Source organism: Leptodactylus fuscus, chromosome 2 (genome assembly GCF_031893055.1).
Source record: "Leptodactylus fuscus isolate aLepFus1 chromosome 2, aLepFus1.hap2, whole genome shotgun sequence".
In the NCBI taxonomy this organism is placed as follows: domain Eukaryota; kingdom Metazoa; phylum Chordata; class Amphibia; order Anura; family Leptodactylidae; genus Leptodactylus; species Leptodactylus fuscus.
Window position 1 is genome coordinate 59,066,075 of NC_134266.1, and position 19,703 is coordinate 59,085,777.

Below are 19,703 nucleotides of genomic sequence, written 5' to 3' on the forward strand. Positions count from 1 at the left end.
ATCACTTTTACTTCCAGATGGAAGGAAGAGAAATCTGTTAGCAGAATTAAAACATAAAATTTTTAGAAGTCAGATTTTCCTTTACTTAGGGCGTCTCTCCAGGGCATCTCTTTGTATTCCTATGGGAAGCAAGTGTAAAAAAAATAAATACTAAGGCCTATGTGGCTTATAGCAAAGGTAAAAAAAAAAATGTACAAGATTGAGCATGAAAATAAGAAAAGAGAAGTCTGAAGGTACAGAATCTGCTTTTATGGCTCGTAATGTAGACTATAAAAACTGCTAGAAGGCAATCACACTATCTTAAGTAGAAAATGAGAAGCAAATTGCACAGAAGAGTAAAACAAATCCCCAAAATGTTTTCAAATACTATACGCCAATAGTAAAAAGTCTTCCACTGAAATATATTGGTCCCATTATGGGTAATTTGGCTACAGGTGTCATTGTAATACAGAGATATAAAATGCATTCTTCTCATTTGTGTTCGCAAAGGAACGGCCTGTTGAGGACACATTCACTAAGGCTTCGTTCCCACGGAGTAACGCATCGCTCATTTAGACATGTAAACAAGTGTCAGAGTGCGGCGCTTCAAAACAGATCCCATTGATTTCAATGGGTGCCGACTTACGTGCGCTACACATTGAAATCAATGGGAGGCTTTATAACCCATTGATTTCAATGTGTAGCGCACGTAAGCCGGCACCCATTGAAGTCAATGGGATCTGTTTTGAAGCGCCTCGCTCTGACACGTGTTTACGTGTCTAAATGACCGCCGCTTTACTCCGTGGAACGGAGCCGAAGATTGGTGATGATGTGATCACAGGATGAGAGCAACGGACACTAAAGGAAAGATGCAGACGGAGCCCCCTACATCTGGTGTCTGTCTGCATTCACCATGATAGAAGCTTTCCAGCATGTATATTATTATTATTGTCAATAAGTACAGACACAGAAGGAGAGGGCTCGGTCTGTGTCTGGTAATCTCCTATCTTTAATGTCTCTTTCTCTCATTCTATGATGCTGAAAGAAACAGGACCCAATAACTGTAGTGTGAACAGTAGTGTGTAGTGTGTACCCTATACGGTACATTTATGGTACAAGATCTTGCAAAATTTGTTATTGGAGAAAAGTGTGTCTAGCTTTATAAACCGGTAAACCACAATACCTTGTAAACCACAATCTACAGAATTACCAGTATCCCTGTAAATGGTTGATCCAGGGATCTGTCTGAGCCAGTCTTGGTCAGATAGATTTTTTAAATCTATTGGTGAAATGTGCCTGCCGTGAACAGACTGGTCTTTTACTTCCTCTACATGAGTTTATATTATTTATTTGTGCAAGGTTTTTGGAAAGATAGCAGCCATTTTCACATTATCAGAAATAGATATAATGGCAAAATAAATGTTAAGATGTTCTCTCAGATGATACTTCCTGGAAAACTGCTCTTTATAATAAGACATCCTTATGGGTAATAGAGTTTTAGGCTAGCCCAAGGTTTTCACCAGAGCCTACTCTTGCATCTGTGGAACAAGGTGCCAGACATCAGATGCAAACTTGCAGGCAGATGACTTAACCAGAGGACCAATGTGAGATAGAGAGAATACACTGTCTACAATAAGTATTTGGACACCTGTGATAGAATAGAAAAACAACATTTCTTCATATTGAATAGTTGGTAGACCCCAGAAGATGCTTCCTTATGGATGGGATTGAGCGACACAATACTCCCGGATGCCTGGTGAAACTCCTGGTGTATGTGAGCCATCGGTTGGGTGCGGTTTCTCTGGTCAACACTCGTCGGTCTCTATCTCCCAGTTTCGGGGGTCTGTCGACTCAGGGCACATTCCAATAATCACCGTTCAGCTTCCACTTTGTAATCACATAGGCCACTGTCGATTTTAGGTAATTCAGTTCGCTTGCTATGTCCCTTAAGGATCGACCATTTCTGTGATACCCCACAAATACCCCTTTCTCAAAATCGGACAACTCTGCACTTCTTGGCATGCGACTAATGCCAATGCTGTTTCTTATTTAATGGCGGAATGTGTGACGTACATCATGACCACATTTGCATGGGTGTCCAAATACTTACAGTATACTAATTTAGAACTGTTCAATGTTGTATTTCTAATATTTACTTATGTTTTGAGATTTTTACGGTGGGAAGCAACTTTACCAAAAGTTTGGATTTAGATTGGTGGCAATGGTCAAGTCTTCCACATTTCTTTTGCTCTACTGGTGACTCATGAATTAATTATATAAGTAATAGAGATTACTATATTTTTATTAAAGGATTTTGAATTAACATGTACAGTTTGCTTTGACTTTTTCCAGTAGATCTTACATGAATTCATGATTGAGCATACTACTAAATGTTTCATGAAGTTGACAATTGCTTGAGATCTGAGAAAATAAGTGTGTCTGAATTTAAACAGAGATTTATTGGTTTGCTCATTAAGTCAACCATTTCACGCCAAAATCTTGTGATGACTGTGCAAAACTAAAAGACAAGTTGTAATAGAATAAGATGAGTTTATTGATGTTTTCATTTACGGTCAAAAGTTCATTTGCAATAATGACTTTGAAGACTTCCGCAAGCGCTCATAGATAAGTCTACTTTACTAGATCATTACATTTTCTGCAGGGTTTGTTTTTATGTTCTTTGAAGTGAATTTCTTAACTAGTTGTGGTTGCTGTTGGACCGGCTAGTTAGTGGAATATAGGTATTTAGGGATATTGTTAGGACAGCAGATGCAGTTCAGAACCAAAGTAAGAACCAGTACTAGATACACCAATTTAAGTGGTTAACATGGTGCCGTGTGTCCAACACCTCCCAGGCCGCACCAACTCCAACCCCACAATGATGTTCATCAGAGCCCCAGATGGTGGGGATGCACTTGGCTGCACTGCGAAGCGGTACGGATTGGAAAACGCCAAACACACAGCGTACCTCAAATCACTGTAAAGCAGACACTGAGATCTATTACCAATGTCTTTCGGGTTGCAGAGTTGGTCCAGGGATCCAGAAGACTGAGGTAGGTGGTCAGCAGGTGGCAGCAGAGAGTAAATCGTAGTCGTATGGTCCGGGTCGTCAACAAGAGGGCAACGCAGTATAGTGGGAAATCCAAAGTGGACGTCAGGCAGAGAGAGTTGGTAACAGTAGTAGTAGCGAAGTAGCAAGCGGAGTTCAGCGAGCAGAGTCTACAGGCAAGCCGAGGTCATTAACAGGAACAGGCACAGTACGAAATCAAGAGGCAGTGGCAGGTTCAAAGGTCAAGGCAAAGGGTAAAAAAAAAACACAGGACAGGAGAAATGCTTAATACCAGAACTCTGAATTCAACTGAATAGCCAGTGGCAGTCCGGAGCCAGAGCCCATCTTAAACAGGCTCTAGCCTACTGCTAGGCCGAAACTAGAAGTCTCCCGTCTGGCTCAGGAGAAGACCAGCAACCCCAGCACAATGCTGTGGAGGTTCCAGCCTACCTCCAGAGACCTGGAAGTGAGGACTCAGGAGTGCAGTGGGGAGAGGGCCAGATATTTTGTAGATGTCTGCAAAGTCTCTTAAGCCAGCCATACAAGTTACTTAGCTTTCTACTCAACACTAATGCAGTCAACAGTTCTGATTTGTAACTCCCGTAAACATGCATGAGTGAATAAAATGCTGCCAAACATTGGGCAGTTGTCGATTCCTCAAGAAGAAGACAATCAGAGGACTAGACATGATGAAATGTATTCCTTCACACTTTACTGTACATCTGTTGCCAGACTATCCCCACAGTTAATAGATTGTACCAACCAACCACCATCACTATCTAAGTTAAAATGTACACCAAAGGAATTTTATAATGATAGGCAAAAATTTACATATCTATGATCGTCAATTTGCAATCTCCTAGAAGCCGACAGTTGTTCATTCTGCTTTTTGGTTGGTTTAATATGCTGCTTTACCACACTCGCAGGCTGAGCAAGCCTTTTAGCCTCAGACTGAAGAGTAAAAACTTACAGACTGTAGTTTAGAATAGTCACCATTTAAACTAGGTAACCACTTATGAATTGGACAACATCTAAATTTCCAAAATACGGAGAACAAGACTTAGACATTTTCACCGCACCAAACCAGACATCTTTGTGAATGATCATATGGATCTGTTACGCTGGGTTCACATCAGCATTCGGGTCTCCGTTATCAGGTTTCCATCTTCTGCCAGCAGAAGACGGAAACCTGTCAGACAGTGTCCGGCCGTGAGCGCCGGTGAGCATTTTATGCTCTCCGCGGCAAAACAGTTTTTTTTTAAACCGGACACAAAATGGTTTCGCCGCGGAGAGCATAAAACGCTCACCGGCGCTCAAGGCCGGACACTTTTCAAACCCATTCAAATGAATGGGCTTGCAACATGACTGCAGGTTTCCGTCTCCTGCCCAGTTTCGTGCAGGAAATGAAAACCTGCATGACGGAGACCCCGGGCGCAGATGTGAACGAGCTCTTACTTAGTATAACATGGACCTACCAAATATCTCCTACATGTATTGACAGCTCACAAACTACTTCTGTTTTTAAAACTAAACACTTTTGTCTCTCTACACTTTCATAATGCTGCACTCACTTGAGGCAAACTCAACAAAGTAATCTCTGCAGAATTATTACCTTACCTAGATAAAGATTCCAATCTGCAGTCTAGGAAATATTGGTGAACATACAGTTACATAGTATGGTAAAAAAAAAAAAAAAAAAAAAAGCAAATGTCCATCAAGTTCAAGCAAGGGTTGGCTGAAGGGAATTAGTGAGGATAACAATAAGGCTGTATTCACACAGAGTAACGCCAGCCGTTTTTTGTGTGCTTTTTGCACATAGCGTCGCGTTAACGCCGCGTAGCGCCGCGTATACGCCGCGTTAAAGCCGGGCAACGCCACCGCTAAATAGCGCGGCGTTAACGCGGCGCTATGTGCAAAAAGCACACAAAAAACGGCTGGCGTTACTCTGTGTGAATACAGCCTAATTCTGTTTTAGAACATAAATGGAAAATGAAGATTTAAACCGAAAAATTTTACGATTAGAATTTCTAAAAACTGTAGGTCTATTTTTTTTTTTTTTTTTTTTTGCTGCTTTTATTGATTCTGAGGTAGAATTGCTATTTGGCAGGTGATTTTCCACATTATCCTTTCTGTGTTTCTTTTCATCTGCCATTGATACTGTATGTAGGTTTTCAGGGTCACTGTGTAGTTCTCTTGTAATACATTAATGCTACAGTTTTGTATCGTATTCCCTGGCACAGGAATTAAACCATATTGAGCGATGATATCATCCCATAGCTCAGTGGCACAAAAGCAGAACTTCCTTTCCAAAGCCCATAGTAGTAGATTTTGTTCCAAAAAATGGCATTAAAGATACAAATATTCCTGGATCATTGCTCCCTTAAACACTGTTGTATTGGTTTGTGCCACATGTCACAAGTTAAGGGAACAGTTGACTTTCCCATTTTTTTTCAGTGAGTTTTCTTATGAATATCACACTGCAGCAAGTTATGATGTTCATGTTAAAAAGTGTTGCGTCTAGGTGACATGTTATGGTTGATACAATAGTGGTTAGACGTTTTGTGGCTTTGGTATCTGGACGATCATCAAAGTTAGTCTTAAAAAATTAAAATGTCTTTTTATGTCCAATAACAGACACACAGTATCAGAAAGCATATTATATTTTTTTTCCCCTACACAAGGAGTGAAGTCCAAAGTGCCAATATCAGCTGTCATCAAAACCTGATGATGTCATATGTGCTCCTTTACTGATATTTGGTAGCTTTAATCAAATTAAAATGTTTTTTTGGATGTTTTTATAGTTTTACTTCTATCTATTGTCCAAAGAAGGAAAACAAGATCAAGACTTGAAGCGAAATCTTAGGCATGTTAAGGAAAAATGCAGTAATCCTTACATTAGAGAGAAGCAGATAATGTTACATAATCTGATAGGTGCTGTCACACTGAGAATTTTGATTTATCCAAATTTCTTCGGTCATTCCAAAGATATAAGCCCTTTAAGTCATGATGCAAATTAGTATATGCCAGTCAAGTGGGCGGTGCATGACATCCAGCACACAGAGATCTTACCCCCAGAGAAACCACATTGTTACCTATTTGGCCAGTATACATTAATTTGCCCTAGCAGTAAAAGGGCTTATATCTGTGGAATGACGGAACTGATTTCGATAAACCAATAAAGTGTTGTATCGTATTTAGGGTTGAGCCGATCTTGAGATTTCAAGATCGATTTTAAAATCCGATTTCCAATCATTTTCCAGCCGATCTCGATCGTGAAATTTGCTCGATCGCCGATCGGAATCCGATCTTTTCCGATCCCGATCCTCAACCCTAGTCAATGCTTCTCTATGGGAAAAGTCACTTTTGGGGTTGAGCCGATCTTGAGATAATCTCCGATCTCGATCCCGCTGGAAAAGATCGGGTCGGAATTCCGATCGCGATCGTGAAATTTACTCGATCGATGATCGGAATCCGATCTTTTCCGATCCCGATCGCTCAACCCTAATCGTATTGTATCGGGGTGAGAGCATCATATGATGTACATGTTTGGGCTTTTCAGACCTGGTGGCAAGTGCTCTTTAAATGAATACATAGATAAAATAATAAACACACACACACATATATATATATATATATATATATATATATATATATATATATATATATAGTCATTCTATTGCTCCTTTTGACTAACAACGGTAGAACAAAACTTATGGCTGTAGATGTGAAATCGAATGAGTAATACTGTATGTCTTATATTGACGGTTATTGCCAACAAGGGTTTTCTTTTGGGCTTTGACGTTGAAGGATACATTTCAGTGTCAGTTTATATTGTAGGTACTGTACAGTTGCCGAAATCTTCCATCATGTCTAGCTTTATCAACTTTCATGTAATTGGGATCAGTACTGTACCTCAATTATATTGTAATAATTTTGCTGGTTACCAGGTGGGGTGGCAGTTGAAAAATTTGGTGAATGCACTACGAGAGGACCCGAGTGGTGTTATCTTAACTTTGAAAAAGCGACCTCAGAGCATGCTTACCTCAGCACCAGCTTTACTGAAAAATATGAGATGGAAACCCCTAGCTCTGCAGGTAACTAAAGCTGAATCATAAGTCATTCGCCATCATCTTAGCCACAGATTAAAACATTTTTGGAATGCTTTAAAGGGAAACTGTACCCTAAATATAAGCGGGGACCAAAATTTCAAGACTTTTATGTTAGGATCATTTTCTGCAGAGTTATCAAGTTGTAAATAAGTATCCATTTTATACTAAGATTACTATATAGAAGATGTGGTTCTTCAGGTTTCTTCGGAGGTAGTGGTTGATGCCTAGAGAACAGATTACTAACCTTTGCATTATATATTACTTCATGTACCCCCAACAGGTCACATTTTTGTTAAAATTATGACAAGTTGAGGGTATGTGAGGAAATAATGAACACCGCCCTTAAAGGAATACTCCATAAAGTTTTGATATACTTTGTTATGGCTTATTCACATGACCAAGTACCAACCACCTCACACCCAAGATCCATGAAAAACTGGAAAATGTTCTATTTTTTTCATGATTCGGACAATTGGGACCCTTTTCGTGGACCTGATTCACCCACTGAAGTGAAAGGGTCCATTAAAAAATTGGGGTGTTACATGGATGCTGCTAAATATACAGCCAAGTCTCAGCTCGGTTGTGTGAATGAGGCATGTCTAGTACAAGACCCTAGGGGGACATGTCTTCTACAGTACCATCTCATGTTATGTGGATCTTCCAGGAGCCCCCCCCCCCCCTGCACTACACATAACATTCTATATGTTATACCCTGGAATCTTCCTGTAGGTATTTTGCATAGGACTTGTGATGGTCCATTACTTACCAACATGACAATTATAATCCATGTAAATAAGTCATCATTTTCTATGCGATTATTGCATATTGGAAAACATTTTTAAAGTATAATGGAAAATGGCAACATCACGAGTGTTTGAGGTTGATCTGAATTGGATATTCCCCTCTTAATTTAGTGTATATAGGTATCCTTTTTAATGTGATTCATTCAAGCGGCATACATTGAGCAAGGCTTGTTGTGCAGTAGATGTGCTCTTGTTCACTGCTTGGCCATTAATGGGTTCATTGTACCATAATATAAACCAATCCAATTTCTTGCTAGCATAGTCTATACTGGAAATGAGCATGCGTGTCTTTGCTTGTGCTTCTCACTGACCATTCTATATGATGGCGGGCTGGGTGGGGGCGGAATGAATTTTTTAGAAATCCTGTGATGTTTTTTTTTATGGGTTTCCTGCTGCCGTAGATGACTTCTAAGCTGCATTTTGTCTGTCATAGAACATTGTGGCATGCTGGGGCAATGGATAGTCCTGCTGCTTGAGAAGATCTCATTAATATTGCTGCCATCCACCCTTTCATTACTTCCTAGACTGATATAATGGCTGACGCTTCTGCTGCATATTTTGTCGATATTAAAATTGAATGATAATAAGTGTCATCTTATTTTTTTAGTGGTATGATGATGAAATGAAAACTTATTCCTGGACACGTATATCAGTAAGCACTTTTATGTTACTAGATTTTTAGTATTTATGGTATTAGTATTTTCTCCTTCGTTTTGGGAGAGAGAGAGAGGACAATTCTATTTTTCCATAGCCATGATTATTTCCGTATTGTTTTTTTATGTAATGTTGTATGACTTTTATTAGGGTGAACAGTTTGATATTTTAGGATTTCCATTAAGAACTGATACGTCTGTTAATCTTGTCTTATTTCATCTTGGTAACAGAAACCCGATAGACAAATGTGCCGTCTTTGTCTAAAACCTGTACTGAAACTCAAAAGATGGACAGTCATATTAGATTAATTGTGGGCAACTCTGCCGATTGTGGCAAAATCAACTATCAATCTAATGTGGATAGGGGCTTCCCGAGGAAATGTCGGCAGACGGAAGGATCTTTGTGCTCTCAGTAGAGATTAGATGTCACTACAGAGGTCTACCAGATTTTTTCTCTCTTCTCCAACCTTGCAAGTGTATAGAGGAGGAGGAATAGCTATTTGAAGTGTACATTATTGCTGGAGCCCTTATTACAATTGTTTACAGAATGAATAAATCAATTATATTGGTAGCCATTTTGGGGGGCATATAATGGGCAAGTTTATACCCTTGATGTGCAACAGCAGATGGATGATCCTTAATGCAGATCTTGTATGGCATGCTCTGCATATTGTACTGCTTGGGCCATGTTTGGCTGTGTCTTTCTGTCCATATTATGTGTACCCTGCTGGGTGATAACCAATAGGACCTATAGATTGTAGGTAATCTTAATCCAAGGCTTTGTCACTATGGGAGAATACACAATGTTTAATATTCCAGCAGTTGGTGGGGCTTGTTCTAAAACAGGTTTTGCTTACCACATACAAAAAGTTTGCAAGAACAATATTTGGATATTTTTATGTTTCCCTGTGTTTACAATTACATTAAGCATCAAACAAAAAGCAGCCAAAAGTGTAAAGATAAAGCAAAAAGTCACATACTGCACAAAGTATAACAACGTAATAATCTCTGCTTTGGTCAGTTCATTCAATGGAGAAACAGAAAAGTGAAAAAAGAAGAAAAGAATGCAAAACAAAAAATAAAAAATAAGGTCAACTTGTTGCCTAGGTCACTTATTCAGTAGACTCCGTTTTCTTCCATACATGTTTTGTACAAATTCTGTTGATTAACTCTGTGTTCACATATGCGCTGTCCTATCCATTCTTCTGGTCTGTCTCAGGAATAATAGAATGGAAAAATGGACAGCGATGAATCCCAGAAATAATCCAAACGGATCCCAGGGAACCCCATTGACTGTAATGATGTCTGTTGTTTTTTTTGTTTTTTTTAAAATGTAGATTATGAGCCCCACATAGAGCTCACAATGTACATTTTTCTCTATCAGTATGTCTTTTTTTCGGAATATGGGATGGAAATCCATGTAAACACGGGGAGAACATACAAACTCCTTCAGATGGTTTTTTGCCCTTGGTGGGATTTGAACACCAGGACTCCAGCGCTGCAAGGCTGCAGTGCTAACCACTGAGCCACCGTGTGGCCCCTCTGTTGTTTTTGGGGAGTGATGAGGGGTGGAAAGGATTAACCTGAAATCAGCAAACAAAAAAGTTGGGTTTGTGGGATCTTTTCATCTAGCAGTTTCTGATGGATATTGCAATGGAGATTCTTAATGAAGGCTCTGCACAGATGTGAATGTAGCCTAAGGCTGCTCTCACGTGGTCAGTGATTCTCATCAGTGTTTGTGTGCCAAAATAAGGAGGACTACACAGAGATCATGCATAGTGGAAAGATTTGCACCTGTTCTGTATTTTCATCCCACTCCTAGTTTTGGCTTACAATTGCTGCTGAAAATCACTGACCATGTGAAAGCAGCCTACAGTTGGTTGTACACGAGCTTGTGCTAACCAGCTGCCGAGAATGAACGGCATGGGCAGAGTATGGGACACTTAAGGGTGTCACCTGTGTGTACCCGTACACCCATTGTGCTTCCGCGACCTCTTTCATTCAATGAATAGAAGCCATGGACGCAGGGCCGCAATATCTGATCAGAATAGGATCTGTTCCATATTTTCTGGCCCAGACTGTCGGCCTGCACCCGTGACCATGTCATTCACAGTCATATGTTGGACCCATAGAAATGAATGGGTCAGTGTACTATCCGGGTAAAACCCGTTTACAAGGGGGCTTACTCTTGATATTCTCCTGTCTACTGTTGGAGATATATAAGTTTTCTGGTTAGACCCAGCCCTGGTCTGGTTGCCTGATTTCCTATCTGTTAAGACTTTTACATAAGTAGATTTTGAGAGAGGTCATTGGCAATTATTAATGTAAAATTCTTATGACTTTGTGCCTTATTTAACATGTTGTGATATTTGGTTGAACTGTTTTCATAAAAAAAATTGAAGTCCTTAACCCAATAGATCATTTACACATGGACACATCTGTACATTTATCAGCAAACTAATAAATCTATGATGAGTCAATGGATTGAATATCTAGTCACAGGTAATGGGTATAGATATAGGATTGAGAAGTTGTCTAATTTGTTTAAATGTCAGTGCAGAATCCTTGGAAGTGGGTGCTGTTTATTAAAACTAGTAACTAAAATTTCTGCAGATATATACGGTTTAAATGTTAAAACATTAACATTTACGAAGTGTGGATGGATTCATTTGCATTGCTGTATATGTGTCCTTGCAGTCTGTATCTCATCTATAATGAGGTGTAAAATATTGCTTGGACATAACTTTTACTGCAGCCTTTAATCTGAAGTCTTTATTTTGGCATTATACTATAGGTCACTCTTGATCAGTATAGGATAGAGTGTCTCATAACAGCACGTTTCTCATATAATTTACGGTCTTGACCCTTTGCACAACTTGTTCATCTTATTGATTGCTTTGATCATTGCTGATGACCAAGATTCTGAGGACAGCTTAATAAGGCCTACATCCATCATGAATAAACCATTGGGGCTTCTCGCGAGTGCTTATTTCCAGCCTTATTACGCATAGGATGAAACCGTGTGTATTGAATATCTAACGGAATATTGCAGAAGTAGAAAATGTTATTTTTTTAAGTTTCCATTTCCTAAATGACTGTCCAAACCCATCAATATATAGCCTAATGTAGTTGGAGTACAAGCAGATGGGACCTTTCTGTTTTTATATTTCGCTATTTGCTCTAGCCCTTTGTTCGGTCTGTTGTTTAATACCAGGAGAAAGAGTCTAGCTTCAGGAAAGAAATGATTCTAGCTGTCTTGTGAGCCTCTGAATTTTTCTGCAGAAAAAAAAGTACTTAGGGATTAGTGTGTGCTAGATTTATCTGCTTTTTTTTATATTTTTTTTATTGTTGTGACCCATACTGTACATATCCCATAAAACTTTCTCAGTAAAGTAACATAGCAGAAATCCATATGATTAAAGTCTATCTTTCTTTTTCCTTTCGTTGTGGATATACCGTATATACTCGAGTATAAGTCGAGCTTTTCAGCACAGTTTTCGTGCTGAAAAAGTCCCCTCGGCTTATACTTGAGTCAGGGAGAGATAACTTGGGGTGGCCCTGGAGACAGCACTGCTGCTCTAGCGGTCACCTCCACCACACACTGAAGCGCCATCATACTCATCTGACCCCTGGTTCACATTAGCTTATGTATTCCGTCCAGGGGAGTCCGCATGAGGACACCCCCGGACGTAATACAATCGTAACTGCAAGTGCTGTTCAGTTAAAGCACATGGACCCCATAGAACGATAGGAACTATTCAGCCAGGCTGAATATAGGGTATCTGCAGTGCTCCTTTTCCGTCAGGAAGGGGTTAATAGGAGCACTGCAGATACCCTATATTCAACCAGGCTGAATTCCAAGTGGGGAAAAAAAAAACAGTCGTCAAGCTCAGGGAAAGGGCAGACAGACAACCAAAACACCGCTCCCCTTCCCCAGCACCCAGCATCTCCTGCATCCAAAAACTCTGACCATGCTACCCATCCTATCAGACCCCCTGCTGCACCCCCCCCCCCCCCCCAGGCTTATACTCGAGTCAATAAGTTTTTTCCCTGTTTTTTGTGGTAAAATTAGGGGCCTCGGCTTATATTCGGGTTGGCTTATACTTGAGTATATACGGTAATTAGTTTTGGGTTTTATGGACATTCTGGTAAATAGTCTACACTTTTTAAGGAAATGTTAGTGCCACTTTTCAGTAACTTTACTCTTTTGAAGTGAACGAGTCTACAGAGTCCTCTGAATGAGTCTATAGACTGGAAATGAAGAGAGGACCAAGAAGATTTAGTGTATTTCAGTAGAGAATGTGATGTATAATGATAAACCTATCAGTTGCTAAATCCAAGCTTATCTATAACAGATCCTCTTTAAGGTTAAGGCCCCATGTAGCAGGCCTCAGCCAAAAAGTGTTGCAGGAAGAAACTCGAGGTGGTGTTTCCTGCACCGCTTTTCACAGAAAATCTGCAGAGTTTTCATCTGTGGACTTTCTTCTTCAATGTGGAAATTGCCATCGTTTCCAAATACTTCCTTTATTTTTGCCATTTCTTTTCAAGCCACTCCTGAGTTTGTCCAAAAAAAAACTGCAGCAAAATCTGCAACAAAAAACATTGCATTTCTGCAATTGGAGCCTCAGCCTATCTCAGTCATTCCGAATGTTTTTGGGTTAAATGTTTTTTGGTTTTTTTCAAGCAAATGTAATCTTATGGAAATTTCTCAAAAACCAAATCTGCTTTTCCCTATGCTATTACCGCCTTTGAAGAACCATTGGTTTAGGTATATTGTAATCTAGAAGGGCACTATAGAGCTTTAAAGGTACACAACCCACATTAAAGGGGTATTCCCACCTCACATACTCATCAGTCTTTACTGTTGTAAAATCTTCTTTCTTCCTGGTTTCTTGCATCATTTGGTGAGCGGGGTTTGACATGCAACCTGCCGTTTAGCTCCGCCCCCAAATTCGTGTGTAGCCCCGCCTACCCATCTTGGACTATGAAGTACAGGCAGCAGCAACTCCATTTTGTGTTACATACAGAGACTGCCTGTCTCTGCCATAATGAACACAATTGAATTAACTAGCCTGATAACTGGGAGAACAGAAGAAATGAAAGCAGCTCCTCTCCCCTATCTGATAGCAGGAAGCTAGGTCACATGGTGTAAACATAGGAATAGCTAGAAACACAGGCTTGCTCCCTGCATTTAGCCCCTCCTCCCTCCCCCCTGAGAGCAGACAGATACATCACTTGACTCATGAGCAGCTAAGTCAGGGCTGTGGCCATAAAGAATTGAATAAAGTAAGATAGTGGACAAACAAAGCAGTTTTGCTGAAGCAGTATATTTAGGAAAAGTCTTATATCCACATTAACAAGCAGTATAGATAGGATCCTTGTGATGGGACAACCCCTTTAATAATAGTAGAGGCATGGTTATAGAGGGGCAAAGGAAGCAGGAGCAAATTGGCCCTGCAATTAAAAGGTTATTCATGTAAGGCTATGGACACCTGGCAACAAAACAAGAGCAAATAGGATAAGGTATAGAGTAGTTTAGAGTGGTACATTATATATAGCTTTAAAGCTACACAATTCAAAAAGGACATGCAATGGAGGGTGCAGAAAAAGTAATCATATTTGGTCCCTGCACTTAAATGTTAATGTATTTGACGGAACGATTATGAGCCTCGTGTAGCCCATCAACATGGAGCCATTCCCAAATGTCCAAATGTTTAGTTCTCCCATGCCAAATATTCGTCAATTCAGACTTCCAAAGTTGAAGGTTTTGCCTCTTTTACTAAACTACAGTCCAGATTAAGAACTATTATTTAATTCACTTTATTTAACTGAAGAATTGCTAAACCCCACTACACATTACCACCCAGACTATTCAGTTACTATGTCAAATGTAAGTCATTTTAGTTTCATTTATTGGACACAATTCTGTGGAATAGAAACATTTGGAAAGGGCAGTTATTACAGAGGACTTTTCACTACTTTCACCAACTCAAGCTCTTTTAATCCTTTAATAGATATTTTTTCACTGAAATTTATTCCCTATCCCCCCACTGTTCCCAAGCCATCAGTGCAGTCAGGATAAAAAGAACTCAAGATTGTGAAAACTCCTTTTTAAAGTGATTCTCCAGGAACTGGAGAAACCCATATAGAGGGTGGGTTGTATTAAAAAAAAAAAAAAAAAAAAAAAGCATCGAGTGACAGCTGACATTGATCAGTGGCCTCAGCAGTCACTGGAGAAGGACGATGAGTAGTATTCGATCGAGTAGGTGTTTGATTGAATACTACGGTATTCGAAATACTCGTACTCGATCGAACACTACTAGCTGTTCGAAGTTTGAGGTTCGATGCAGAACCAGCGTCGAACCATGCTATACATTCTGCCAATCAATGCTGGTTCTTCTCTTACCTTTAGAAGTCTTCTCCGTGCAGCGTCCCCGCAGCGTCTTCCGGCTGGAATTCACTCTGCCTAGGCATCCGGCCTAGGCAGAGCCACCTCGCATGCGCAGTCGGCTCTGCCTAGGCCCCGATGCCTAGCCGGAAGATGCCGGGAGAAGACTTCAAGGAGAATCCAGCCCGACCGTCACTTGTGGACTTGGTAAGTATAATTTTATCGAATTTTGCGTACCCCTGAAACGAGCATTTCCCCCCATAAACTATAATGGGGTTCGAAATCCATTTGAACAGTCAAACAGTGTGCGAATCGGATTTCGAACCTCGGACATTTTAGTGTTCGCTCATCTCTAACGATGACATCACTCACATACGTCCTCAGTTCCCTGTCAGTGGTAGCTGAAGTCAGTGATTGGGCCCAGCAGTCACATGTGGCTGAGGACATACAGAACCGATGTACTGGCATGAGATGAAAAAGACACTGACGGTGGACAATGGAGTGTTGAGGACAGGTGAGTATGCTTTTATTTTAAAACTCCCCCAGCCTCCATAGGGGTTATTCCTATTCCTGGACAACCCTTTTAAATTTTAATAATATTTAGATCATTATTCTGACTCAATCTGTACAGCAAAGCTGACAAGTAAGCTGCAGGAAAATGGATATTTATTATTGTTCCATTATGGAAATTGGAACTTTTTACAAAGTATGTTTATAATAATAATAATATTCAACAAGTTATTACATAAATCAATAGTACAGGTGATTATAATCCATTTTAGAATATATCTTATGTTATTGCTTCTCTCTGCTCTAATCAGACTGCTGCCTTTTACTATAAAAATCATTCTATAGCTGTCTATAGAAGTCTATGGAGAGTGGAGAGAGGTTGAACAAAGTGTGGGAGAGACAAGAGTAGCACAGATTTAGTGTGATGCTGGAGCTAAATATGAGATTTCTATCATGGCCAAAGTACTCTATTGAAATCTATACGGATCAGTTCTTCTTTTCTTACATCCTACGTGATTCTCCACTTACTGTGAACAGGAAGCTATTTAACCTTCTTTCCTAGTTCACATAGAAAATACAGATCTAACTTCCAATGGAATGCCACTCCTACTTTCTTCCACGATTTGTCATTTATGAATCACCCTGTGAGGACCGTAGGGATGGAAGGGCTTCTTTAAGTAGTATCAATTCATTTTCTGTTAGGGCTGGGCGATTTATGATCTAAATCAAAATTGTGCTTAATGAGGCATTTCAACTCGACTACGATTAATGGTGATTATCTAGGCCACGCCTACTTTAAACCACGACTCTCTTACAGTATAAGTATGTATTGGGCAAACATTGTGAAATTCATCTTATGAGGTTCACCTGGCAGTTTTATTCGGACTGGGCACTGTCAAGCCAGAACTGGTATTATACTCTAGAGTATGATTATTGGCAGGCTGGGGGAGGTGATCAAATTCGAACATTGTTACCCAACTCTCATAGGCTCCTGGGCATTTCCTTACTGTCTTTGGGTCTTCTTGCTAATGTCAGGGACTGCTCAGGTTTGTGATTAGAGTCACATGGGTCACACAGCATTGTTACACTTGCGTCTGTGTATCACAATGCCACGTGACCTGCTGTGGTCCCTGACTTCAGCTGGAAGATCTGAAGACAGCAGAGAGTTGTCCTGGAGCCCAGGAGAGGGCTGAAGAGACCCCAAAATATAATACCAACACTTCTGATTCAGACAGTCTGAACAGAACCACCAGGTGAACATTGCAAATATTGTGATAATGGAACCAAAATAACAGACGTGAACAAAATCACATTTCGGTTATTTTTCGATTAATTACCTAGCCATAATTTCTGTTTTAAGAGATTTGGAAAAGGCTTTCAGGATCCGAACTTTTCTTTAGTTTTAAATATGCAACTCATGCAGAGAGCTGAGATACACTTGTGTGCATGGAAAAAAGTCTTCCAACCATATATTTAATTAGACTGAATAATAAATCCATTTTTTATTATGTAAAACTATGCATATCATATCTTATATAAGTAAGAAAGTGTTGGAGTCAGCCATAGACACATAATATTCTATAGTATATGAAGCTACTTTTGCTCGTTGTCAGTAAGGAGGACATCTACCACCTATCCTAAGCCTATAAAACTGGCCCCTTCAGCTTATAGAGCAGAATACACTGAAAAGGGATATATTTTTGTTAAGCTTGTAGTTTTACAAGATTTGCTGCAAAGTGTTTTGGAGGAAATATAGCAGTTGGGCTTTGGTGCACCCAGCAAGAACATCTCAGCATCTTGAGTGTCACTCCAGTTGTTCTCACCCCTCCGGTCCTGTGTAAGCAATGCTCCATGCAGTTGAATTTGATCACTTTATCACTCCTAGGAGAAGTAGAGAAATGATGTGTACTTAATTTTCTGTTTTTTAAGTCAGGATACAACCATTGTGAGGATCAATTTCCACTGCACAGAGCGATGCTAGCATGGAACAGGAGGGGTGAGAATCGCTGGAGTGATGCTTTGGGAATTGAGTTGTACACGCTGAGTACAACAAAGACCTAGTTAGCATATTTCTTCAAATGTATTTGGCCACACATCTCATAAGCCTGCAAGCTTAACCCTTAGGTGCTCCAGGATGTACAGTTACAGTCCTATGAAAAAGTTTGGGCACCCCTATTAATCTTAATCATTTTTAGTTCTAAATATTTTGGTATTTGCAACAGCCATTTCAGTTTGATATATCTAATAACTGATGGACACAGTAATATTTCAGGATTGAAATGAGGTTTATTGTACTAACAGAAAATGTGCAATATGCATTAAACCAAAATTTGACCGGTGCAAAAGTATGGGCACCTCAACAGAAAAGTGACATTAATATTTAGTAGATCCTCCTTTTGCAAAGATAACAGCCTCTAGTCGCTTCCTGTAGCTTTTAATCAGTTCCTGGATCCTGGATAAAGGTATTTTGGACAAACAATTCAAGTTCAGTTAAGTTAGATGGTCGCCGAGCATGGACAGCCCGCTTCAAATCATCCCACAGATGTTCAATGATATTCAGGTCTGGGGACTGGGATGGCCATTCCAGAACATTGTCATTGTTCCTCTGCATGAATGCCTGAGGATTTGGAGCGGTGTTTTGGATCATTGTCTTGCTGAAATATCCATCCCCGGCGTAACTTCAACTTCGTCACTGATTCTTGAACATTATTCTCAAGAATCTGCTGATACCGAGTGGAATCCATGCGACTCTCAACTTTAACAAGATTCCCGATGCCGGCATTGGCCACACAGCCCCAAAGCATGATGGAACCTCCACCAAATTTTACAGTGGGTAGCATGTGTTTTTCTTGGAATGCTGTTTCTTTTTGGACGCCATGCATAACGCCTTTTTTTATAACCAAACAACTCAATTTTTGTTTCCAAAATGAAGCTGCCTTGTCCAAATGTGCTTTTTCATACCTCAGGCAACTCTATTTGTGGCGTACGTGCAGAAACGGCTTCTTTCTCATCACTCTCCCATACAGCTTCTATTTGTGCAAAGTGCGCTGTATAGTTGACCGATGCACAGTGACACCATCTGCAGCAAGATGATGCTGCAGCTCTTTGGAGGTGGTCTGTGGATTGTCCTTGACTGTTCTCACTATTCTTCTTCTCTGCCTTTCTGATATTTTTCTTGGCCTGCCACTTCTGGGCTTAACAAGAACTGTCCCTGTGGTCTTCCATTTCCTTACTATGTTCCTCACAGTGGAAACTGACAGGTTAAATCTCTGAGACAACGTTTTGTATCCTTCCCCTGAACAACTATGTTGAACAATCTTTGTTTTCAGATCATTTGAGAGCGGCCTGTCCATGTTCGGCGACCATCAAACTTAACTGAACTTGAATTGTTTTGTAGAAAGAAATGGTCCAAAATACCTTCATCCAGGATCCAGGAACTGATTAAAAGCTACAGGAAGCGACTAGAGGCTGTTATCTTTGCAAAAGGAGGATGTACTAAATATTAATGTCACTTTTCTGTTGAGGTGCCCATATTTTTGCACCGGTCAAATTTTGGTTTAATGCATATTGTGCATTTTCTGTTAGTACAATAAACCTCATTTCAATCCTGAAATATTAGTGTCCATCAGTTATTAGATATATCAAACTGAAATGGCTGTTGCAAACACCAAAATATTTAGAACTAAAAATGATTAAGATTAATAGGGGTGCCCAAACTTTTTCATAGGACTGTATGTCCTGGTCCACGTGAAAAAACATGGCGACCACTCTGAAACAGCACAACCTCACTAGATGCCGGATCTGCGCTGTTTCCTACAGCAGGGACCCAGCAGCACTGCCCGTGATCAGAGATTACTCTATTCACGGGCATTTAACCAATCAGATACCGTGGTCAAACGCAAGGTGTCCCATTACCATGGAAGCTTGGATATGGCGCTGCCATAGTATTGTAACTACTGAAAATCACATGTTGAAGCCCCTGGGGATGGAGGGGGGGGGGGAGAAAGCTAAAACAAAAGGAAAAAAAGCCTTTCCAAATATTAAAAAAAGTAAGAAAAAAACCTGAAGTTTAAATTATCCCCATTTCCCTAGATCACATATAAATATAAAAAGCACATTGAGCGTCCCTCAAGTCCAAAAACGCCCAAACTATCAAATTATAAAAACAGTTGTCCCATACGGTAAACGCTGTAAAAGGAAAAATAACCAAAA

At 40.0% G+C, this 19,703-nt stretch overlaps 1 protein-coding gene across 5 annotated transcripts in view; it reads left to right on the plus strand.

Annotated features, from left to right (window-relative positions):
* The window catches only part of CNKSR2 (connector enhancer of kinase suppressor of Ras 2), a 269,014-nt gene that overhangs the window by 120,608 nt on the left and 128,703 nt on the right, over nucleotides 1–19,703 (plus strand). For 3 of the 5 annotated variants that reach the window (XM_075263811.1, XM_075263812.1, XM_075263815.1), the window contains 2 exons: nucleotides 6,976–7,122; nucleotides 8,548–8,592. The exons of the other annotated variants lie outside the window; for them this stretch is intronic. In XM_075263811.1, the coding sequence (XP_075119912.1) occupies nucleotides 6,976–7,122; nucleotides 8,548–8,592 (192 nt within the window). The remainder of the gene's footprint in view (nucleotides 1–6,975; nucleotides 7,123–8,547; nucleotides 8,593–19,703) is intronic. 5 annotated transcript variants of the gene reach the window in all.